Source organism: Rhinatrema bivittatum, chromosome 1, assembly GCF_901001135.1.
Source record: "Rhinatrema bivittatum chromosome 1, aRhiBiv1.1, whole genome shotgun sequence".
Lineage (NCBI taxonomy): Eukaryota > Metazoa > Chordata > Amphibia > Gymnophiona > Rhinatrematidae > Rhinatrema > Rhinatrema bivittatum.
In genome coordinates this window covers 542,670,565-542,695,986 of record NC_042615.1, presented here as the reverse complement: position 1 = coordinate 542,695,986, position 25,422 = coordinate 542,670,565, and the positions used below count along the sequence as shown (strand labels likewise).

Sequence of the window (25,422 nt, the reverse complement as noted above, 5' to 3'; positions counted from 1 at the left end):
ATTTTTTGTCAAGCTACCAATTGTTTCCATTTCCCATCCCCCATATACTGTCAGTGGGAACCTTGGTAACATGAATAAATAAGAGGGCAGCCAATAGGAATACATATTCATTCCTAAACTGACCTTAACTGACCTGAAAAGTGTCAAATTGTATAATTTTCTGTTAGTTTTTTCCGATTAGTGCGCACTAACTCCCGTTAGTGCGCACTAATCGGAAAAAACGATTTTTAACGATTTTATAACTAAAAAATCGTGCCAAACACGATTTTCTTCTCCTGCCAGACGATTTCGATCGTTAAGACGATAGGGCACATGATTCACATCCCTATGAGAAACTGGCCCCTAAACCACTACCAACACCTCACCTCAACCTATTAGATAACCCTCCTATAGAGATATAAATAGTGGCACACAGTGAGGCCCTCCCCTGAGGCTGTCTGTCTACTCCACTCACTCCTCTCCCCTTGTCCCATCTCCCCTTCTCCCTCCCAAGCCCAGAAATGGCCAAATGCAATTCTAAAAATTTATCACAATTGAGTTATGGCCATTTCAGGCATATCACACAACCTAACACCAGTAAAAAAGATATTTCCAGTGTTAAAACTGTGCGATAGCATGCATTATGCTATCTCATGGTGCGATATTGCCCCTCATTTTCCTAAATCCTACCCAAACTCCTCCCTGATCCCACCCCTCCCAAAAATTTGCATCCGCGCCATGCGTTAGTGTTCATATCGCATGCGTTTTGGTGTTAATGCATGGATAAAAGGTGGGTGGGCAGTGGGAAGATCGGGGTGGCATTACATAGCTGGATAACTTATCCATCTAAGTAGCAATATTGAAACTTAGCCAGATAAAGTTATCTGGCTAAGGTCTGGATTTTCTAAGGTCGCAGACCTTAGAAACTTCGGCATTAACGGGAAGGCAAAGCAGGGGGCGGGCCTGCGAAAGCCGGCAGCCATCACACCACTGCAGTGTAGTTATTCAGCGTGAAACTGGCGGCGATAAGGGTCCTTACCTTTTGCCACCAGCGATGTTTCCGCAGAGTCGGCCCCGGTGCCGCCCCGACTCCTCCCCTTCCGGGGCCGACTCCGCCCCCATTTAGTGATCACACACGAAAAGTCCCTTTTCGCGTGCGATCACTTTTGAAAATGCTGTATAAATAGGAGGCATATTCTGGGGTAGAATCTTTAAGATTTCAATGAAATATTTTTTAACCATTTATTTGTTTAATTTATTTAGGTTTAGATTTTTGGCACTTCAAAGTGTACATCAAAGTGGATTTCACAGGGTGAGAAGGTATTACTTCTAGGAAAGTTAGCAAAATGAAGATTTTTATATCTCAAGGAATTTTCAGGCATTTCTGTTCTTAAACGAAGAGAAACATTCTCTTTTATCAAACTATCCTGTATAGAAGATATTCCTGAAATCTGATTAGAAAGAGAACCCAATTGGGTTGCATGGTTAGCAGCATCAGTTGAAAATGTACAAAACTGAACTACACATCCCTCTAAAATACCTTCCACCCTTTGTAGGGAAGTAGCTAAATCTACTAAGGAAATATCTTTCTTAAGTGTAGGAATAGATTTTTTTTTTCTTGATACCATGATGAGGAACAGGAGTTAAACAAGAAAAAGGAGAGAAAACCATCGCTGCATCACCAACAACAGAATTAACTGTCGTAGGCTGAAGGTCTTTTAAGCACTGATCGCACCGCTGATGTCAGCCAAGGATCGCGGCACTCACCACCTACCCGAACAGTGTCGCTCAGGGCAAAGCAGTTGATGTTCTCTGCTGAATCTCTCCTCCATTTGCATCAATGGCAGCTTGCAGTCTTTTGTGATAATTGTAAATGAGGCCCTTTATTTTTTCATGTGGTAAAGCTGTCCATTTCTCTTGGCAATAAGTCCACACCAGCAGAAACCGACTGCAAAGGTTTTTATCGCAAATAGCGGCTCAGGCGAGAGAGAGAGAGATGCAAATATGTAAAGTTACTATTTATACCACTGTAAGAGGGGGCACTATTAACCTGGGGTGAGGTTTGGGGGATGGGGTAGGTTTTGGGGGCAGTTTTACATACACAGTCAGAGGTACGAACAGCAAAGTTGACATCAATGAAGAAGATTCTGTCATTTGGAGTGATCAAAAGTAGAAGAGAAGTTGATTTGTACAATATGCTCTCTACCTAGCTTGATTAGAGTGCATCAAGCTAGGTAGAGAATACATTGTACAAATAAATTCCTCTTTTACTTTTCATCACTCCAAATGACAGAAAATCTTCACTGATGTCAATTTTGCAGTTCATACCTTTGACTGTACGTGTAAAACTGCCCCCAAAACCTGCCCCCCCCAACCTCATTCCGAGTTAATAGTGCCCCCTCTTACAGCGGTATAAATAGTAAATTTACATATTGACCTCTCTCTTTCGCCTAAAACCTTATTTGCGATAAAAACCTTTGCAGTCAATAACACACAGCTAATGTAGGCACAACGCACAGAAAAAAGGTGTAGTTAGTTACTCTTTTGCATTTGATGTTAGGAGCCGCTTCATGATCATTAACTCTGCCCAAACTCCTCCCATTTGCAATCCAAATGTGACATTTTCATACTAATGTGCATTGTGCTATTTACCGCATGTGTTAGGACGTTAATGCTAGCATGAAGGCCCTAATGTAAAATGATAAATGACCCTGATAGTGTTCACGGTTGTGACCATAAAGTTCAATTTTGGTCTCATCCAAAGGAGACGAAAATCATAAAGGAAATACATTGCGCTCCCCTATGAGAAAAGGCAATACAAGTTAGGACTCCAGCCTGAAGAAGAGACAGCTGAGGGGAGATATGATAGAGGTCTTTAAAATAAAGAGTGGAGTGGAATGGGTGAATAGGGAACGGTTATTTGCTCTTTCAAATAGTACTAGGACAAGAGGGCACTCCATGAAGGTAATAGGTAGCACTTTTCAAACAAAATGGAGAAAGTGTTTTTTTTTCACTCAGCACACATTTAAACTGTATGATTTCTTGCCAGATGCTGTGGTAAAAGTAGTTAGTTAGCTTTGTTTTAAAAAGATTTAGACAAGTTCCTGGAAGGAAAGTCCATAAACCATTATAGCCATCTAGACTTGGGAAAGCCACTGCTTATTTATGACTCTGAGCATGAAGGATCGGATTGATACTTTGGGATTGTGCTAAGTACTTGTGACCTGGATTGCCCACTGTTGGAGCGACAGCACCCTCACCAGGGGCCAAAAAAAGTCTCAGTTCATTCTGACAGTACAATCTCAGCAAGTGCTCATTGCAATGAACTGAGTCTCTTTTTGCCCCCCCCCCCCCCCCCCCAATGCCAACACTATTGCTGCCAAAGCATCCACAGTGTCAGGCTTGGTTTCTCATATTTGATTGCCAGCATTCTTCAACTTCTGCTCGTGTTTACCAGTTTTTATCTCTGATGTGCGCCCATTGATTCACTGAAGCTGGGATTAACTAGGGCTATTTTGGCTCTGTTATCCAGTTTAAGCCACAGCACATGGCTCTCGCTGATGTATAATACCACTTCTCATAGATTTTGCTCTTAGATGTTTGGCTTGGAATCTATTTGCTTTTTTACATGATTAGCTATTGTCTCCCAATGCAGAGAGGTGAACTGGCTCAATTCATGCTTTCTTAGTGCTGGAAATGTAACTCCTAGGCAGAACTGGGGTAAAGTTTCCAGGGCTAATGTTAGCCTATGGGCAGAATTTGTTCTGTTGCTGTAACCTGTAGTCAGGATTAATGGGCAGAAAACATGCTTTATGCTGGCTTTCTATGCAAAAAATATGATTTATGCGCACAAGAAATGTTTTCAGCTCTGAAAACATTTTTGTGCACATAGATCATATTTTATGCATAGAATGCTCATGAAGCATGTTTTTTTGAGCGTAAAAGGATGGAAAGATGGCTTTTCCTCTGCTCAGCATAGCATCTTGTTCCTCGTCTGTAAACCTCTCTCCCCATTCTGAGTTAAAATATGATCTGTCTATGCAAAAGGCTGAGCACACATTTTAACTTGGATTTGCACACTTTTTAAACTCCCACTGTATTAGCATGTATAACAATAGTTATATTTTTTTTCTGTGCAGGTTAAAAAAAATGTGCGCTGAATAATCACTTATTAACATAGTAATGACGGCAGAAAAGGACCAAATGGTCCACCCAGGCCACCCAGAAAGCCTTCCACTGCAATATCCGCTGGGCCATGCAGGTCATCTGCAAGTCTCTCCCAAGGGTAGTCCCTGCAGTCACCCCCAACCCCCATGACAAGGGCAGCGTACCTTATTATATCAGGTTCAGAGCTAGCAAACAGAAGTCCTGCATCACAAAGTTGGAGGTGTTAACACCATTTGAATGCAGTATAACTTTGTTTTTCTACTTTGCAAATCTTTGCAGTGATTCTGTTGAATTTTCTGCTGACCCTAAATGGTTTGGTTTTTCTTCTTTCCCCACAAACACACACAAGTGAAACTGTGTGAATGCTTTGCAATCAGCAGAACTATAAGTAAACTGGACCCTTACTGAGGTTTTCTTTTGTTGTTTTACTGGGGAACTCCTGCTAAACCAAATTCCAATTGTTTTCTTTACATTTTCAGTTACTTTACTTCTGTATATATATTTATACTTAAAAGTTATCCTCTTGTTGCATGAGAATCCTGTGCAGATAGTACCATTACCTGCAATTTGCCCGGTGTAGATTTGTTGCATTTTTCTTCTGGATGGCAATGGGGTTAGGACAAATATTGCTTTGTTTACCTAGAGCTGTACATTCTGTGCGGTTTTCAAGAATCAGGCGAGAGGGACTGTGGAGCCCTATACGTGCGGGCGTGCGTAAAAGAAGGTTTTGGATTGTTTCCTCCTTCCCCCTCCCAGGCATAAAGAACCTGAATCCCAAATCTCCATTTCACTGTCGGAGTAAAGATACTTAATTGTACTATTTCTTTTGTGACACCACCCCCCCCCCCCCCCCCCCCACACACACACACCCCTTTCTTGGCTAAGAATATATATCCAGAGGGGGTGTTACACACCAAGAGACAAATATTTCAACAGCAGAAAATCTTACAAGCAGAACCGAAGGCGTAATGTTATTCGGTAAATATATCATTTCTCAAACTCCCCTTCACCATCCCTACCCCCCAAGCTGACTAGAAATTATACAAAATAAATGTTACTTAAAGCTTACCGCCACTGTCAGAATGAAGCCAGCAAAGATTAGGGATACCGGTATGGTGATTCCTAACCTGACATCCATTGTCAGGGGACAGTTTCCACAGTCAGCAGGACATGTAGCACATCCCTCCTCTTCTTCACAGACACCATTTCCACACACTAAATGCAATATACCAAATTCAGTGATTACAACTCCTTTTGCCCATTTTCAGGTCTGATTTAGAATATAAAGAAATCTGATCAGGATAAACCAACTGATTAACTGCAGCACACTCTCTTTATGGGGACAATGGAACAGATATGCCACTCCACTAACTTAATAACGAGAGGCCCCCCTGCCAATATTTTTCTTAATGACATTTCTTGACCCTTCTAGTAAAATGCTGCTGAAAGGCGCTCCACGTTATCAACTCTGAAATCAATGAATAACTCTTGATCAATTTTTACAACGGAATGAGATTTAGCTAAAAAGGATGAAGGCAGAGCCTGCAATGTATCATATTTTGAGGACGAGATTGGGAACTGAAATTTGTAAAACATTGACAGTAACTTTAAAACAAGCATGCGGGTGCCCATACATGTGTGCATGGGTACGCGAGCAAATAAACACGGGAATTTTAAATCATGCGCGCAAGTACGCCCATATGATTTAAAATACACTTAGCGTGCATATGTGTGCTCCTAATTTGAAGCATTTATTCAAGCAAAAGTAAAGCATGTATCTTCCATAAGGATTTGTCAGCTTTAACGAGCACAGGGAAGTGAATTTTAAAACATGCTCGCATGAAGGCAATTCCCAGTTTTACCCATTAGTCCACCAGGTTCCCCAGTCCGTCTCGATATCATTCGGACCTCTCTGGTTCTTCACCCCGACTCCCTCATGTAGTTGATCTAGGCCTAAACAGAGATTTTTGCAGACATTCACCTCATCAGGAGCAGAAGTAAACATATGCAGCTAATAGGCTGCCGCGCACTGCAGCAACCGGTTTTAAAATACAGAGTTATGCGCGTAACTGATGGCCCTGCCCCAGAATGCCTATACCCTGCTCCCAATTCCACCCCTTTCTTTTTTTGCTCGAGCATGCGCATATATGTGCATAATGGGGTAGATTTTATAAATCTACGCATGCGTGTACTTTTGTTCGCGCACCAGGCACAAACAAAAGTACGCTGGATTTTATAAGATACACGCATAGCCGCGCGTATCTTATAAAATCCGGGGTTGGCGTGCGCAAGGGGATGCTCATTTGTGCACCTTGCGCGCGCCAAGCCCTACGCGCGCTGCCCGTTCCCTCCGAGGCCGCTTCGAAATCGGAGCGGCCTCGGAGAGAACTTTCCACCCCCCCCCCCCCCGCACCTTCTCCCCCTACCTTTAATCGAAAAGTTACGCCTGCCTCTGGGCAGTAGTAACTTACGCACGCCAGCTGTCTGACAGCGCGGCAGGCCTCAACACAGCCTGCTGTGTTGGGGCACTCGGCCATGCCCACGGACCCGCCCACACACCCATGAACACGCCCCTGAGCCGACACCACGCCCACTGGCCACGCCCCCGACCATCCTTTTTTGCAAGCCCCAGGGCTTGCACGCGTCCCGGGGCTTGCGCACGCCGCCAAGCCTATGCAAAATAGGCTCGGCGCGCGCAGGGGCGTTTTAAAAGGGTTATGCGCAATGCGCATACCTTATGCGCGTAACCCTTTTAAAATCCGGCCCAATTTGTGGTTCTTAAAATGTGTGTTGCCCATGCACAATACTCACTTATATGGACCTTTCAGCGCAAGCAACACTTTTAAAATTCATCTAATTGTTAATAGGAGAAACAGGAGGAGGAGTAGCTTAGTGGTCAGAGCAGCAGGCTATGAACCAGGAGATCCTTGTGACCTTGGGCAAGTCACTTTACCCTCTATTTCCTCATTAGATTGTAAGCCCTCTGAGGACAGGAAATACTTGCAGTACCTTAATGTAATCCACTTTGAGGTGCTAGAAAAGCAGAATATAAAAATCTAAATAAATAAATAAGGCCTTTGCTAGGTGCCAGATAGAAATGCAATCAAAAGAAATGGACCAGATGCTGTAATTCAACACAAATGGCCTGTGTTGTAATTTAACACAAACTCTGGAGAATACTGGAAGAAACAATTTTAACTTAGCTTATTTGGTTCAGCAAGCATGAAATCACATTATAAATTCCTTTGGAACATTACTATTTATTTATTTAGAGGTTTTATATCCCGTCATTCCAAGTGAAAATCACTAGATCACCACGGTTTACAGCATCAGTATTCACAAATTAGAAATCACAGTTAACAGCAATAACATTCACAATTATTGGTGACTAGTCAGAGGGTAACAACACATTGAATGCTCATTGAGGTATGGTACTCGGGTGATAAATGTAGAGGATGGTAAAGTCTTTATATATCAACTGTTTTATGACTCTTGTTTTTAAGGTTTGTTATTTAGATAATAAGGGTTTGAGAAGCTAAGTTTATTTTGATAAGAGATTATGTAGTCTAACAGATTATGTAGTGTTATACGTGTTTTGGAACAGCCAAGTTTTCAGGTCTTGTTTGAATTTCTTTTTGGCTGTTGTAGTTCTTAATTCTTCCGGTATAGAGTTCCACAGTTCAGGACCTGCTATTGATAGCGTTCTTTCCCTTGTTTGGGACAAGTGGGATGTTTGCAATGTTGGTATAGAGAGGAGACCTTTATTTTGTGATCTCAGCATTCGTTGAGGTTTGTGTTTTTAAGTGATATTCTAAACAGATCATTATTTATGTTAATGTTATTGAATATGATCGTTAATGCTTTATATTGTATTCTAAATTGTATTGGTACTGTCCTCAAAGTAGGAGTGATGTGATCGTATTTTCTGGGGCCTGTTAATAGTCTTGCTGCAGCATTTTGCAGACGTTGTAGTGGTTTAATGTGTGGAAGACGAAGGAGCAAGGAATTGCAGTAGTCAAGGTTCAAGAATATCAGTGTTTGCATAACAGTTCTGAAGTCTGTGGTAGTCAGTAAAGGTTTTAAGTGGCTTAGTAGTCGCAGCTTGCTATAACCGGTTTTAATCAATTTACTGATATGTCTCTTCATTGATAAGTTCTCATCTAGTTGTACTCCTGTAGGTCGATATCTCCTGTTTACCAATGATGCACTAATTATGAATTACAATAGCCATGTACAGGCCAAATTCTGACAGGCCCCAGGCACTGTCATGCACAGCAAGAGAAGGAACTTTTACCCAAGTGAACTTTAAACTGCATTGCATCAGTGGAAACAAGAGGCCTTGTCTTGATACACTGAAGGCCTGTGCCTGTTTGTAAGTTCCTGTGCAAATAAAGAAACCAGACAGAAGAGACAATATGACTTAAGCCCTAAGCAGGAGTCATGGTTCAGCCAAAGCAGAGTGCAGAAGGTTATAAGACCCCCCCACCCTTGGAAGGAAGAGAGGGGCAGCCTGAGACAATGCTAACACTCTGACACACAGCTTGGCATACAGATGTGACAGTTCTCCCTCCCAAAGGAATGAGAGGGAGGGAAAGGACCTGGAACATGACAGACCCCTCCCGAAGTAATGGGAAAAAAGACCTGCAGTGAGGCAAAAGACCCTCCACCCACCACAAGGTTATGCATGAGCTTATGCATATTTATCAGCTGGGAAGTATAAGACAGGAGGTACGGAAGAGAAAAGGAAGGAAGAAAGAAAGGAACAGACCCACTGGGAGAGTGATCCTGGAACCAAAAGGGAGCAGGTAGGCAAGCAACAGACCCCCGGAGGAAGAGGAGGCACAAAGCCTGAACGCAAACCTGTTGAGGTGTCCCTAGAAGCGAAAGTGGGGCCAGAGGCAAACCAGCCCTCCCTGCTATCGAGAAGGGAGAATACTAGGTGTGGCCAGGTGATCGGAGAGAAGAGACCCCGGCTCAGGTGTGGAGAGTGACACAGAGTCATAGATGGTGAAGGGTGAGAACCAGTCCAGACAGCTGGCATACACCAGAGCCAGAAGCAGCCTCCTTCCTGCACAACCTGCCACTCTGCCAGCACTAAGTCCAGGAAGCAAGTCTCTCCCCTGCCCACATTCTCCAGCAAGAATCTGCTTCAGAGGTGAACAGAGGTATCTATCACCTGAAGTTGGAATCGTGGTAAGTTAGCCACAAGTATTAATACCTTAAGCAAGCTAAAGTTAATGGCATGTTTTGTAACCACCCATAATGCAAAACTTTCTTTAGGGAAAATTGGTGCTTAGTGGCCAGGATATTAGAGATAGGAATTGTTATTTTCTAAATGCTATATCTTTCCAAATCTGATAAATTAAATTCTATTTCTAAGGAGAATACACATCTTTTCCCTGACTTAGGATCACAAAATAAGGTGGGAGGACAGATCCCTGCACCCCTAAACCTGCCTACACTCCCAAGTCTCTTACTTGTGTCGATGGATCAATTTTGTAATTTCCTAAATCTATAGCAGGTGGTATTGGTTTTGGAGGGTTTCAGTTTAGCCATAGGATATCTGTTTTTTTGGTATTTAGTATGAGTTTAAGTTGTGATAGTTTTTCATTTATCTTTGTCATATATTTTGCGATTATGTTGCTGTGTTTTCTATCAATTTTGTTAGTGGAATATAGAATTGTAAGTCATCCACATAGAGGAAGAAGTTTAATTCAAGCTCTGTGAGTAGTTTGCATAATGGTAGCATGTAGATGTTGAATAATGTAGCCAACAGAGCTGATTCTTGAGGCACTCCAGTGTTACACTGAAAGGAGTCAAATATCTTGTCATCAAATTTTACTTGGTATCTTCTCTTGTCTAGGAAGGATATGAACCATTTTAGTACCGTTCTATCCATCTCAATGTTTTTCATCTGTCGGCATAGCAATTTATGGTCTACTGTGTCAAATGCTGCTATGAGATCAATAAGTACTAGGCAGTATGATTTGCCAGACATGAATCCTCATAGTATCGGGTCAGTTAATGATAATAGAAGGGTTTCCGTTGAATGTTTTTTTCTGAAACCGAATTGATTTGGATATAGAATTTCATGATCACCTAAATGCTCCTCTAGTTGGTTGAGAACTGTTTTTTCTAGTATTTTTGCTTGGAACAATAGATTTGATATCAGTCAATAGTTGTCCCAGTCATCAATTCTCCCTTCTTTATTTTTTACAGTTGGTTTTATGACTGCTTGCTTTAATCCTTTAGGTATCTGGCCTCCTCTTAGTGATAGATTGACTAGTTTGTGATTGTTGGTACAATTATTTGGTTTACTTGTTTCAGGGAGTTGGCTGGAATTGGGTCTTTTGGATGCACTGAAGGTTTTAATTCGTTGATTCTACTTATCTCCAGTTTTGATACTATTTCAAATGATGTCCACTTGTTTTTATAGTTGTACTTATTATCTCATCGGTTGTACTATATAACTAGGATTGCCCACACTGGAGAGAAAAATCTGAATGGACGAGCTGAATAAAATATTGAAGAGTGCCTTAACACAGAATAAGATACAAGCTATAAATCAGCTTGCAATTCCTGCACCATCATACAGCTTTGGAATAGTGGACGGGCCCCATAAATATCTTGGATGTAAAGCATCAGTGACTCATGTCAAGAACAGTTGTTTAACTGTCTTCACTCATTTTGCAGACAATATTTATCATGTTCTTTTCTCTTCCTGGTTAGTTTTGGCAGGGTCATTGGTAAACAGCTTGGTCAATTTGTTTTTACATACGGTATATCAAATATAATAAATAATAATAATAATAATAATAATAATAAATAATAACTGCTGTACTCCCTGTTTCTTCCCAGGGTATCTTAAAAATTCTTACACCATTCTTCTGCTTTTTGATCAGCTAATGATGCAGAAGGAAGCTTATCACAGCAAAGCGGGAAGACTGGAAAACAGACCAGGTAAGTAGCCACATGTAAAATGGATCTTGAAACTATTTTATTATAGACTTTTAATTCAATGATTCTGATATACAAAAAAGTTAAACACTTAGCTGAAATACTTAGCCAGAGGCACAGAAGAACATGGTAAGCCTGGTTCAAGCTTAAGTCTGAATATTTGTTGTTACATGTCATCAACATGTAATATGGCCATTATATTGGCACAAAAACTTTCCAGATTTTAAAGCATTTCTAAAGATCACAGGGAAGGTAATTTTATAACAGAGTTGGCACTCCCTTCCAAGTGACTAGCAGGGAAGCAATGATGGTGAATCACAGAATTGTGCTTCTGCTAGAAGGAAGCAATCAGGGAGGAGTAGAGCAGGGAAATGGTGAGGAGTCATTCAGCCACACTAGGGGGCCGATGCAATAAGATGCGCACTGAAAACAGGAGCTTGTACAGAGCGCCCGGGCATGCAGCCATGTCCACTGGGCATTCGATGCAGTATTTAAATAAGGGGCTGCGTAAAAAAGGGTGCGCTAGGGGATAATTGTGCATCCGCAGCGCTTATTTACATGAGGCACCCACAATTGCAATGGGCGCTCAATACGAGCGTCCATTTTTATCCTGCTTCTTCAGGTCAGCTTTTGTTGTTATTTTGCAGAGGTTACTGAAGTGTCTTATATTAAGTGCCCCTTGCTATGGGCATCTAAATTGTGCAGCCATAAGAAATTATTTTTTTTTTAATCAAGCCAATAAACATTTTTTCTCCACTGCAAGCAGTAAATTAGGTGTCACAATGATAGTAAGTAGGGGGGACCGCATTTTTCAGATTTCTCATGAGCCCTTGACTTGTGGATTGACTTAACACCACCTCTGGGACTGGAGTTAAATTTGTCATGTTAAAAAGTATGCGTTGGATGCCTAGTGCTTTCCTGCATCAGGAGATAATAGCTAATAACCTCAACTACATGACATTTACATGTGATGGGGATCTATTGGCTATGTATTTGTTTCGATGCATGTTTTGGACATGCTAATCTCCTTATTGTATCGGGTGCTAGTCTAGCGCATCAAAAATGCATGTCCAACCGCGCTAGCTGGGCGTGCTTTATTGTATCGCCCCCTCTCCCTTTGCTTGCTTATAAAACCCTCTCTGTGGCTTAAAGGAGAGAGAGAGAGAGAAAACCAGAATGGAAAGTTTTCTGCAGATTGGATGCCCAGCCATGTAAGGGCCAACTTTACTAATAGCAAGGAAGGATGTTCCCTGTGGGATTTTTAACCACCTTTTCTTGGTAAATGTGCCAGTGCTCAGAAGGTGATTGGTCTCTCTCACTGTGGTAGCAGGAAGCTCTGTAAGAACCTAGATTTGTCACTTTCCCCAATATTAAAGCCCCGGTCTGTACCTTTAATTGTAAAAAGAGATTTTCTGGGCTTCATTCTTGAATATTAAGATGGTAGCTTTAAAACAAACACGCAGGTGCCCATACATGCAAGAATGGGCGCGCAAGCGAACATACGCTGGAATTTTAATTCATGCCTGCATTTCCGCACATGTAATTTAAAATACACCTACCACGCATATCTTCCTTAAGATTTTGTTGGCTTTAATGTGTGCAGGAAAGTGGATTTTTAAACATACTCGCATGAAGGACATTCCCAGTTTTAGCCATTAGTCCACCAATTTGCCCAGTCTGTCTCAAGGTCATTCGGACCCCTCTGGTTCTTCAGCCTGTATCCCCATCAGTTGACCTGGATCCCTCCCCCTGTTGACATAAGTCTAAACAGAGATTTATGAAGCCTTACATCTCATCAGGAGCAGAAGCAAACATACGTGGCTAATAGGCTACCACGCGCTGCAGCTGCCGTTTTTAACATATGGAATTCACATAGTGCTCCAACTCTGCCCCTTTTCCACCCTTTTTTGTTTTGCTTGAGCACCCGCATATACGCGCCTAATTTGTGGCTTTTAAAATGCGTTGCTCACACGCACCCCAGATACTCACTTATATGGGCTTTTTAGCACAAACAAAACTTTTAAAATTTACCCCCAAGGATGTACCCTGTTTTGGAAGCTGTGCTACCTAGGGGTTGCATGACCATAAGTTAAAACAGGTGTTCTATTTTCTTAAGGCCAGGAGTCTGATTGAATTTGTTTTCCTGAGGTTTTTTCCCCCAGTGAATGCTGTCTTGATGCCTAAACTGCCTTTGACATCTCTGGGCCTCATCTATCCAGTGGATCCCTCACAAGCCCACAGAGTTTTAAAATCTGCATGTATATTGTGCATGCAGGCTTTACTGACTTTCTTCTCTATGCTATGAAAAGGTTCTAAATGTGTGAATTTAATTTTTTTTTGATTGATTGACATATTACTTTATATTACTTATGTAATGGATTTTATGTGTTTTGATGTGTTTGTTTACTGTTTCGGTCAGAGTTTGCTGTGTGTATGGTATTTAAAAGCTGGAAATAAAATAAATAAATACATACAGAGTATTTTCTAAGCAAGCATGCATATAAGTTCCTTATGAAAATCTTCATGTAATTGGAGAAGTACATGCACAAATTACATTGCACAAAGTTACACCTGCTCCAAGTAGATCATAACTTACGCGGGGTAACTAAAGTTACGCAAAACAAAGTTTTATGCATGTAAGTAAGTTACGTAAAACAAAGTTTTATGTATGTAAGTAATTTTGAAACTCAAGCCCAAAGTGTACCAATAAAATAAAATAATCAATGGTTTCATGCTTCTGTTTCCATGCTCTACATTAATATATATTGACCAAAAGAAAATTGGTTCTTACCTGATAATTTTCGTTCCTGTAGTACCACGGATCAGTCCAGACTCCTGGGTTTTGCCTCCCTTCCAGCAGATGGAGACAAAGCAAGTTTCGACAGACTCTGCCTTATATACCTAGGTGCCACCCACAGTCTGCCAGTATTACATATTGTCAAAGCAGAATGGTACCAAACCAAACTATATACAGGAATCATAAACCAAACTGGATCACTAACCCCAACTGCAAACCACATTCATCAACCAGGGTAACAAGAATAATCTGCAGACCCGAAGAATAAACAAATACAGAAAGAAGCGGACTCTCCTTTACCACTCTACAGCAATCAGGCAGGACTCTGGACTGATCCGTGGTACTACAGGAGCAAAACTTATCAGGTAAGAACCAATTTTCTTTTCCCTGTACGTACCCGGATCAATCCAGACTCCTGGGATGTATCAGAGCTTCACCTACCTGGGATGGGATCCGGAGGGGCCTGCTCTGAGCATATCTTCTCCAAAATTTCCCATATCTGGAGCCTGAACATCCAGTCAGTAATGCCGTGCAAATGTATGCAAAGATTTCCATGTAGCCGCTCTACAAATCTCCTGCGGCGAAATGTGAGAGCATTCAGCCCAGGAAGCCGCTTGAGAACGTGTAGAATGCGCCTGTAGACCTATTGGTAAAGGCTTACCTCGTAATAAATACGCGGAATTTATCGCCTCCTTGAGCCACCGAGCAATCGTGGTCTTGGATGCCATATTACCTCTTTTTGGACCACTCCAGAAAACAAACAAATGATCGGAAACTTGAAAATCATTAGTGACTTCAAGATAATGGAGCAAGATCCTGCGCACATCCAACTTCTTCAAGTCCTTAGAAAGGGGATCTGACCTAACCAGATCTGAAAATGACGGAAGCTCCACCGATTGATTCAAATGAAAGGTGGAAACCACCTTTTGGAGAAAAAGATGGAAACACCAGAATCCGAAATCCTCAAGAAAGGCTCACAACAGGACAGAGCCTGAAGTTCAGAAACTTTACGAGCCGAGGAAATCGCCACCAAGGATACCACTTTCAATGTATAGTCCTTTAGTGTGACCCAAGATAAAGGTTCAAACGGAGCAGTGCACAAAGCGGAAAGAACCAAATTTAGATTCCAAGAAGGACAGGGATGATGTACTGGAGGACGTAAATGTGTTGCCCCTCGAAGGAAACGAGAAACATCAGGATGCGCAGCCAACGGTAACCCCCCAATAGAACCGTGCAAACAACCCAAAGCCACCACCTGCATTTTCAAGGAACTGCACGATGACTTTAGCTAGCCCAGCCTGAAGGAAACCTAAGACATCCGATACAGATGCCCTAGTGGGCTCCACCTCCCGGGCATCTGGGGCATCCAGGACTCAAAGACCTTCCAAACTCGGACGTAAGACAGAGAAGTGGAAGACTTATGTGATCTCTACAGAGTAGCCACCACTGCATCTGAATATCCCTTGCTTTTTAGGTGCCGCCTCTCAAAAGCTACGCCGCTAGACAGAAGCGATCGACCTGGTCGAAACATACGGGCCCCTGATGAAGAAGATTTGGCAGACACCGAAACCGCAGAGGACCCTCTACTGCCAGGTTTACCAGATCCGCAAACCATGGACGGCGCGGCCACTCAGGAGCCACCAGGATCACTTCGGACGGGTGAGCCTCTACCCGCCTGATCACCTTGCCGATCAGAGGCCAAGGAGGGAAGACGTAAAGCAGTATTGTCGATGGCCACGGCAGCACTAGGGCATCCACCCCTTCTGCTCCCGTGTTCCTTCGGCAGGCATAGAAGCGCAGGGCCTTGGCATTTTTGAACGTCGCCATCAGGTCCATGCAAGGTGTTCCCTACCTGTTGCAGATGAGTTGAAAAGCCTTGTCCACCAGCTCCCACTCTCCGGGATCTAGATGATGTCGACTTAGAAAATCCGCATGCACGTTGTCGACCCCAGCTATGTGGGATGCTGCAATGCTGAGCAGATTCTGCTCCACTGCCACTGGACGGCCTTTGTACCTCCCTGGCGATTGATACAAGCCACCATGGTTGCATTGTCGGACAGTACCCTGACCAACTTCCTCTTGACGATCGGGAGGAAGGCCTGTAAGGCCAGCCAGACTGCCCTGGTCTCCAGGCGATTTATGGACCATTGCACCTCCTCAGGGGACCACAGACCCTGTACCAATTTTCGCAGACAAACTGCTCCCCAACTGGACAGGCTGGCATCCGTGGTGATCACTGTTCAGTCAGTGGACTTCCCAGGTCAAATTGTCCAACAGAGTAGAAGTCATGGAACCGAGAACCTGCAAGTAATCCCAAACCATCGGAGGATGCTTGGAGAGTAACGCCCGTACTTGCCCTTGCAATTTGCCCACTCGATCGGAGGTTAGGAAAACTCTCTCCTGCTGGGTGTCAAACAAAGCTCCCAAAAATTCCAAGGACTGGGAAGGGACAAGATGACTCTTGGCCATGTTTACCACCCAGCTGAGCATAGTCAACAACTGTAATACCCGCTGGATCACTTGCTGAAAAAGTACATCTGATTTTGCCCGAATCAGCCAATCGCCCAAATACGGATGCACCAAGAACCCCTCTCTGCGGAGCTGTGCCGCAACCACTACCATGATTTTGGTAAACATCCTGGGGGCTGTAGCAAGGCCAGAGGGCAAAGCTTGAAACTGGTAATGCTGACCCAAAACAGCAAACTGCAGAAACCTCTGGTGATTCGCTCGGATTCCTACATGCAAATACGTCTCCATCAGATCCAGAGAGGCCAGAAACTCCCCCGGTCGAACTGACGCAATCACTGACCGCAACATCTCCATGCGGAAGCGCAGAATGCGAAGACACTGGTTGACCTGCTTTAAATCGAGAATGGGCTGGAAGGACCCCTATTTTTTTGGCACGACAAAATTAATGGAGTAACGTCCTTGACGTTGAGCGGACCGGGGAAACGGTACAATAACACCGAGGTCGAGAAGGAGCTGCAAGGTCTGCTTTACTGCCCCATGCTTTGCGGCGTACCCGCAAGGAGATATCAGAAACTGTGGGTGCGGACGGCGTGCAATATCTAATGCGTAGCCGTGTCTTATCACCAAGACAACCCACTGGTCCGAAGCGATCTTGGTCCACTCCTTGAAAAACAGATACAGCCTGCCCCCGACCATCGGAACCAAGGAGTGGACCAGCCACCCATCATTGGGTAGACTTTCCGCTGGGAGCGGACTGGGAGGCGCCGGGTCTACTGAAACGCCGACCCTGAAAGAACGGGGACCAGGCTTGCGGCCGAGCAGCATTTTGTCGAAAGGATGGAGTGGCCGTTTGAGGCGTACGCAACCTGCGACTCCCCCGAAAACGAGACCGGGATGAAAAAGATCCCCTGGACCGAGGTCTATCTTCAGGCAATTTATGAACCTTATTTTCGCCCAAAGACTGGATCATATCCTCCAGTTCCTTGCCAAAGAGCACCTTGCCCTTAAAGGGGAGAGACCCCAAATGGGCTTTGGAAGACACATCCGCCGACCAGTTTCATAACCACAACAAACGACGGGCCGAAACAGCGGAAACCATGGAGCAAGCGGACGTCCGAAGAAGGTCGTAAAGGGCATCCACACTATAGGCCACCACCGCCTCGAGGCAACCAGCCTGGCGAGCCTCCTCATCAGAAAGACCCTCATTTGCCAGCAGCTGTTGCACCCAGCAAAGCCCAGCTCGCAAAGCAAAAGTACTACACATAGCCACTCAAACTCCCAGAGCAGAGACCTCAAATATCATTTTAAGTTGCAACTCTAACTTGCAATCCCGTAGATCCTTGAGAGTTGTGGACCCCGTGACCGGAACCATCGTCTTTTTTGTGACCGTGGAAACCGCCGCGTCCACCTTTGGCACCCAAAGAATCTCCAATGCCTCCTCCGGTAGAGGATAAAGCTTGTCCATTGCCTTTGTAACCTTCAGCCCCAAATCAGGGGTGTCCCATTCCCTAAACAGGAGATCCATAGCTGAAAAATGGAATGGGAAGGAAGTAGGTGGACCTTGCAGGCCCAACAAAACTGGATCCATAGATCCGAATCGCGGTTCGGCCAGCGGCACCTCAATCCCTAATTCTGCCAAGATGGTGGGAATAAGGCGGCCCAGTTCCTCTTTGCGGAACAGACGGACTACTTTAGGGACATCACCCTCGACAGCCTGGGACCCTGGGCCAGCACTCTGCTTGAGGTCCCCATCCCCGTCTACCCCCCTTGGGGGCTGGATTGGGATATTCTGACCATCTGGATCTGCCTCCTCCGAGGACGTGTCTGTATCCTCCTGCGGAGGTAACGCCCGAACCGGGCACTTAGATTTGGCAGCCCCCCTTGTCCCTCGGACTGGGGCCACTTCTGAGGATGAGAAAGAGAGACAGACAAACTTCCCCTGTCAGACTTGTGCTTTTTATTAAGCTTCCTTTCTTTAAAGGCTTTGTGCATTAATAACACAAAGTCTGAGGTAAAAGATGACTCAAAATCATCAGACCCCATATCAGGAGTATCCCCCTGTGCAACTGGTATAGGCTGAGCAGGAGATTTAGGCCATGGAGGCAGCTGCTGTGGCGATATTGGCGGCGGGAGATTCCCCTTCCCCTCCGCTATCTGAGCCATTGGAGAGCAGGAGGACAAAATGGCGCCGTTTCCCGCGCACAGCGGATACGGCAGAGGAGAAGAGAGAGGCAGGGCTGCAAAGCCCATCGAAACGGTCCTCCCCCGTAGAACTACCCTGCCCGGGCTAACGGAGATGCCTTTGCCGCCGGGGATGCAGGCTGAACACAGCCCACCACTTGACAAACACCCACGAACGGAGCCGCAGAAAAGTAAAAGAGGAAACATCGCTTCAATTTAATGTTTAAATAAGCAAAATGTATTTTTTCTAACCTGTCACAGATCCCGCAGGCCCTGGCGCTGAGGCAGTCCCATTGGGGTGAGTGATCCGGGCTCCTTGGTATCACCCCAAGCTCTAGTGCACTGGTGGTAGAGTAGGGCCCTCAACCCTTAGCCTCAGTCGATGTGCACATCGGGAGGGATGGCCTTCTCGGGACCTAGCCAGCTCCCGGGAGCTAGCCAGAGATCCTCCGATCGAAGGACAGCTCCTCTTCCTGCTTCTTAACTTCTCTTCTTTTTTTTTTTAAACTTTAACCAAAAGGCTTAGCCCTAACTCCTCTCTACACTAGCTACCTTCTTTTTTTTTTTTTAAAGAACTAGTACAGACTGTGAGTGTTGCACTCCTACCATCTGCTGGAGACAGAGTAATACTGGCAGACTGTGGGTGGCACCTAGGTATATAAGGCAGAGTCTGTCGAAACTTGCTCTGTCTCCATCTGCTGGAAGGGAGGCAAACCCCAGGAGTCTGGACTGATCCGGGTATGTACAGGGAATAATCATTACAGAAGATATGCATCAAACAGTTGGAAAAAATGTAAGATTTCAAGTTATCATCATCACAAGGTAACTTATATGTCTTGCAGCAGTTTATAGATGATGTCACTGAATTTGATTTCAGTTTTAAAGTACATTTATCTTGTGATTTTTTTCAATTGTTCAAAATCTAAGATATACTTTATTGCTTTTCAGAGTTCTTATTTTTTTGTTTGTATTGTACCTATTGCAGGAAATACGGTGGTTTTGGCTTCCAGTGCCACCTGCATTGTTCCCACTCTGATGTGTGCAATGAGAGATGTCACACCTGCGTGGACCAGAACCACCTGAAATTAAAGAACATGTCATTACAAGAGATGGTAGTTTCTAAGGAAAAATATATTTTTTGTCCGTAACTTTTTGCACCAAAACTAACAAAAGTATATTATCAGCAACCCATCAATTGCACATTATTTTTTTCACTAAAATTTGCCACATAAAATGAACACAAATAAGATTAGATGTGAGGTAAATCTCAAATCAATTTTCAGAAAAGTGTGTTTGTGAGGAGCTAACTAAGTTTAAGTGATTGTATCCCATCTGGTCCCATCGCTTTACTTTAAGTTTAGCGATGGGACTAGATGGGATACATCCAAGGGTACTAAAGGAAGTTAGAGAAGTTCTGGCAGCTTCACTGACTGATCTTTTCAATGCTTCTTTAGAGTCAAGAGTATTTCCGGAGGACTGAAGACAAGCAGATGCGGCTTCTATGCAAAAAAGTGGAAGCAAGGAGGAAGGTGAGAACATGGTAGGCATACACATATGCCTACCATGCGTATGAGTGTTCCTAATTTTAAATGGTTACTCGAGCAAATGTAAAGGATGTATCTTCCTTAAGGATTTGTAGGCTTTAATGTGTGCAGGAAAGCGGATTTTAAAACATGTGTACCCCGCTACTTTTGTCAGTGACTCTCCCGCTACGGTGGCTAAGGTGGCTATTGGAATATGGGATTTCACTTGTTAATCTGGGGGCCACTAGATCAATAAGAGGGGCTGCAAGAGGAAAATTGTGCCCTCGCTCCTGTTGGGTCTTCTAATAACAGGAACCAGGGGACTGAAACCTACCCAACCAGTCTCCCAGGGGCAGAGACTGGTTGGGTAGTCTCTGCCCCTGGGAGACTGGTTGGGTAGGGAAGGCAGGGTCTTTAAAAGTATAATTTTCAGATATATTCAGTGTTAAAGAAAACAGTTTAACAATTTTGTTTACCAAAAAAGTAGTGTAAATCAGCAATTCAAATTCTTGTGAACTTTTGAAAATAACATTCAAAGCAAAAAGTACTGTTTTACAATACTGAATAGTATTAAAGAAATGCTTTCTCTATCTCTTTTCTTCCTAGGATTCTTATTCCCTGTCTGGTACAGGTCCTGCTAATATGGAATTCTCATCAGATAAGTATATGTAAATATGTCTTTATCACTGAACAATAAAGTTTGTTCCACTTGAATTAATGTGTATGTAAAGCAGATATTTGTTTAAGAGCGTATGATTCTTTTCTTATGCTTTACTTCACAGGTGTTCTGGTGTATTTCCTTGCAGCGGATATTAAAGGTAAGTACGTATTTTGTATATGTTCCTTTCTTTCTCAATGTTTCCTAATTTTGTCTGAGACCTTTAACACTGTTGCTTTGTCCTCTCTCTCTCTCTTTTGCTTTCACTGTGTGTATATCTGTACCTCTTGCTTTTTGATTAGTCTAGCTAGACACTAAAAGGTAGATTTTAAAAGCCTTGTGCATGCAAAAATGGCCATTTATGTGCATAAGTGGCCCGAGCGGGAGAGACACAAATTTTAAATAGCCAGGAAAGGCACATGTACATGAAAATGCAAAGGGCATTGGTATTCCAGAGGCAAAGCCTCCTTGTTAGGTGCAAGAGACCATCAGGAGAGGGGGAGAAAGAGAGAGAGAGAGAGCACACCACAGGACCTTTCTATGTACTAGCAGCAATGACATCCCTCCCCCTGTTGTCACCCAGGGCAGATTGCTCCCCCTTGCCCACCAGTATACCACTGTTCCTGACTACATTTAAATAACATAAAGATGTGTTCCCTAATTACTCTATCATGTCCTTTCATGGATTACAAACTGGCTAAAAGACAGGAAACAGAGAGTAGGATTAAATGGACATTTTTCTCAGTGGAAGGGAGTGGGCAGTGGAGTGCCTCAGGGATCTGTATTGGGACCCTTACTTTTCAATATATTTATAAATGATCTGGAAAGAAATACGACGAGTGAGGTAATCAAATTTGCAGATGATACAAAATTGTTCAGAGTAGTTAAATCACAAGCAGATTGTGATAAATTGCAGGAAGACCTTGTGAGACTGCAAAATTGGGCATCGAAATGGCAGATGAAATTTAATGTGGATAAGTGCAAGGTGATGCATATAGAGAAAAATAACTCATGCTACAGTTACACAATGTTAGATTCCATATTAGAGATGTGAATCGGAACCGGTATCAGTTCTGATTCCGATTCCGATTCACATCGTGAAATTTTTTTCTTGCAGTCGATCGGGTTTTTTTTTTATCAGCTGCGCCCGAGCTGATAACCAAAAAATAAAGCCAACTCTTTAAAATGAGTTTGTTAATATCCCCCCACCCTCCGGACCCCCTCCCAAAAATTTTTTTAAATACCTGGTGGTCCAGCGGGGGTCCCGGGAGCATTCTCCCGCGCTCGGGCCGTCGGCTGCCAGTAAACAAAATGGCGCCAATGGCCCTTTGCCTTTAGCATGTGACAAGGTATCCGTGCCATTGGCCGGTCCCTGTCACATGGTAGGAGCAATGGACGGCCGGCGCCATCTTTAAAAATGGCGCGGGTCCTTTCCTATTGAGAAACAATTGAGTCCTTTAGCATACAAACTCAGATGTCAGCAGGACTCTTTGAGGATTCACAACATATTCTATATCTCTCTATAAAAACTAACCATTCTATTTTGGCTGGGCTGACTTCCCCTCCAGACCACTGAAGTGGCCACTGAAGAAGGTACTCACTCAGTTCGAGGTACAAGAGATTCTAGAGTCACATAAGGTCTGAAATCAATTACAGTACTTCATTTCCTGGAAGAACTATGGACCTGAGAAAAATTCTTGGGAGCTAGCTGCTAATCTGCAAGCTTCCCAACTATTCAAGGACTTCAACAAAAGATTCCCCAGTAAATCTAGTCCCAGGAAAATTGGAGAGGGGGCTTCAGAGAGAGGTACTCTTACGTTTGGCTGGCTGCAAGGTCGGCCCATGACTAGCCATTCTCCTGGACTCACCCCCACACTGGCAGCACTGCTTCAATGTAGCAGGTATGCCATGATAACTCTAGAGGCCTCAGCCTCCGGCATGGTGCTAATGCCATAGGCATGTCACCTTCTTCTTGCCTTCCATGAATCCCAGAAGTGCGCATGCCAAACAGCCTTACTTAAACGGCCAATGGCGGGGAAACCCCGTGGCACCTGATGATGTCAGCAGGACTTCTATATTTGACTGCCCATGCCCCCTGTCGTTGCCTCAGCAACAGGTTTTCTGCCTGGCAGTGTGAATTGCTACAGCATTCCTGTGACTTCCAGCCTGTTCCTGAGTTCTTGATTCGTCTAGCCTCATCCAACCTTGCCTTCCAGTCCTGCCTTGTCCAGTCTTGGCTTCCAGTCAAGCCTCATCAATCCTTGACTTCTAGTCCAGCCTTGTCCATCCTTGCCTTCCGAGTGTAGTCCATGTACCTCCTGTTATGGGGAGTGCTGGGAGAGAGTTCCCCCTTAGAGGGAGTGTGCCCTTGGGCCCCTGGCATGATCCCGCACCAAGGGTTGTTGTAGCATGGGTGGCAGGAGAGAGCCCGACCCCAGCCGGACCTGCATGCCTCTGGAACCAACTGTGGAGTGTTGGTGATGAACAGTCCACCGACCGTTCCCGGCCGTTTCGGACCTGCTGCTAGGATGGCAAGAGGCAGCAGACCGGACTCAGGGCATGGGCAGATGAAGGTTCAATAACAGGAGACAAAGACTCGGGAACCATAGACTGTAGATGTAGACTCCGGAACATAGAAGGTTCAGACAGTAGAACGGTCCCTCAGGGTGCCCTACATAGCCAGTACCACTGGTCTGGTCATGGACTACCCTGTCCTACATCCGTGGGAGTGGAACCAGCACAGGACAACACAAATGAAGGTTCAGGAGCTGAAGACAAGGACGCAGGAACTGTAGACTGTAGACGTAGACTCAGAAGCTAGTGAGGTTCAGACATGGGCACTGTCCCTCAGGGTGCCCTATACAGCCAGTAACACTGGTCTGGTCACGGACCACCCTGTCCCACATCTGCGGGAGCGGAACCAGCACAGGAAAGGAAAAATGTTGCACAAAGCAGTCCAGGGTAATGTACTGCACAGCGGCAGTCTGAAGCAGGAGGCTGCACACCGGCAGTCTGAAGCAGGTTACTGCACACTGGCAGTCTGAAGCATGGTTGGAACATCAGGATCAGGAACAAACATCAAGGAACATCAAGAAACATCAGGACATGCAAGACACTGGACACCAAGCTGAAACAAACAACGAAGGCCTGACAGAGTGCTGGAAGATGAGACATCCAGAATCGTGTAACTCCAATGCAAGGCAAAGCATGAGTGCTGGAGCAAAGCTTTTATAGCCCAGGAGCAGGCAACTCCCTGGGAGGAGTCCAGATGGGCCGTCCCTCGCTGGCTCTATAAGAGTGGAGAGGAGCCACGGACCCACCCCTTAGGAGAAGGGCGTGGCCCACACCAGAGCATCCAGGCTGCAGTGGAACAGGCCTCGAGTAGACCCCAAACAACACTGAAGGCCTCGCAGGCTGTGGAGCAGGATCCAGACAATTGCTTAGGTGAGGCCCTGGCTTTGGAGCGGCCTCCAGAAAAAGGTGAGATGCCTCCTGAGGCACAGCTACAGGAGGAATCGTAACACCTTGTGTTTGAAGGTTGTTGACATGTGCTCCCCATCCCAAGTTGGAGGCATCCATGGTCAAGATGACTTGTGGAGTTGATTGCTGGAATGGGAGACCAGCTTTCAATGCAGTTTGATTTGTCCACCAGTGGAGCGAAAGGCGTAATTGGTGGGTGATTTGAACAGTGTACGACAGTGGTTGGAAAGCTTGGAACCATTGAGATTTCAAAGTCCATTGAGTTCTTCGCATGGCTAACTTCGCCATAGGGGTAACATGTACTGTAGAGGCCATGTGTCCTAGTAGCACTAGAAGTTGATGGGCAGAGGCAAACTGGCAGTTGGTTATTGAGTTCGCCAAGCATGCTAGATTGTTGGCATAGTTGTTTGGAAGAAAAGCTTTCGCCACTGTGGTGTCGAGGTCTGCTCCGATGAACGTGAGGAGCTGAGACAGCTCGATGTGGGATTTTTGATAGTTGATTAGAAATCCCAGGGAGTGTAATAGTATTATTGTACTTTTTAAGGCAGACAGAGCTCCCTGCCTGGATCGACTCCTGATTAGCCAATCGTCTACATAGGGAAAAATGTGAATGCTGTTTTTTCTTAGATGTGCAGCAGCCACTGCTAAACATTTTGTGAATACTTGAGGCACAGAAGTGAGTCCGAATGGCAGGACTCGATACTGGTAATGATGTTGGATGGAAATGGGTATGTGTGCATAAGCGTCTTGAAGATCTAGAGAACAGAACCAATCTCCCCGTTGAAGCAAGGGAAGGATGGTTTCCAGGGATACCATCCGAAACTTTTCTTTTTGAAGAAATTTGTTGAGATTACGGAGGTCTAAGATAGGGCGAAGGCCGCCTGTTTTCTTTGGAATTAGGAAATAGTGGGATAGAACTCTTTGCCTTGTTGAGACCGGGGAACTGTTCGATAGCCCTGGTAGTCAGCAGAGTTGAGAGTTCTACTTGAAGTTGAGATGTGATGACAGTGCTTGTCCAAAGTGAGATGGGTGGAGCATGTGGGGGTATTGTTTTGAATTTGAGCTGGTATCCCCAATTCAGTATGGCTAATACCCATTGATCATAGAAACATAGAAACATAGAAATGACGGCAGAAGAAGACCAAATGGCCCATCCAGTCTGCCCAGCAAGCTTCCCTCATTTTTTCTCTCATACTTATCTGTTTCTCTTA

At 44.4% G+C, this 25,422-nt stretch overlaps 1 protein-coding gene across 1 annotated transcript in view; it reads right to left on the bottom strand.

Moving 5' to 3' along the window:
- LOC115098645 (atrial natriuretic peptide receptor 1-like) overlaps positions 1-25,422 on the bottom strand; it is a 264,895-nt gene that overhangs the window by 193,274 nt on the left and 46,199 nt on the right. The window contains exons 5-6 of the mRNA XM_029615400.1: positions 19,527-19,629; positions 5,216-5,361 (exon numbers count right to left, since the gene is read on the bottom strand). Of these exons, the coding sequence (XP_029471260.1) occupies positions 5,216-5,361; positions 19,527-19,629 (249 nt within the window). The remainder of the gene's footprint in view (positions 1-5,215; positions 5,362-19,526; positions 19,630-25,422) is intronic.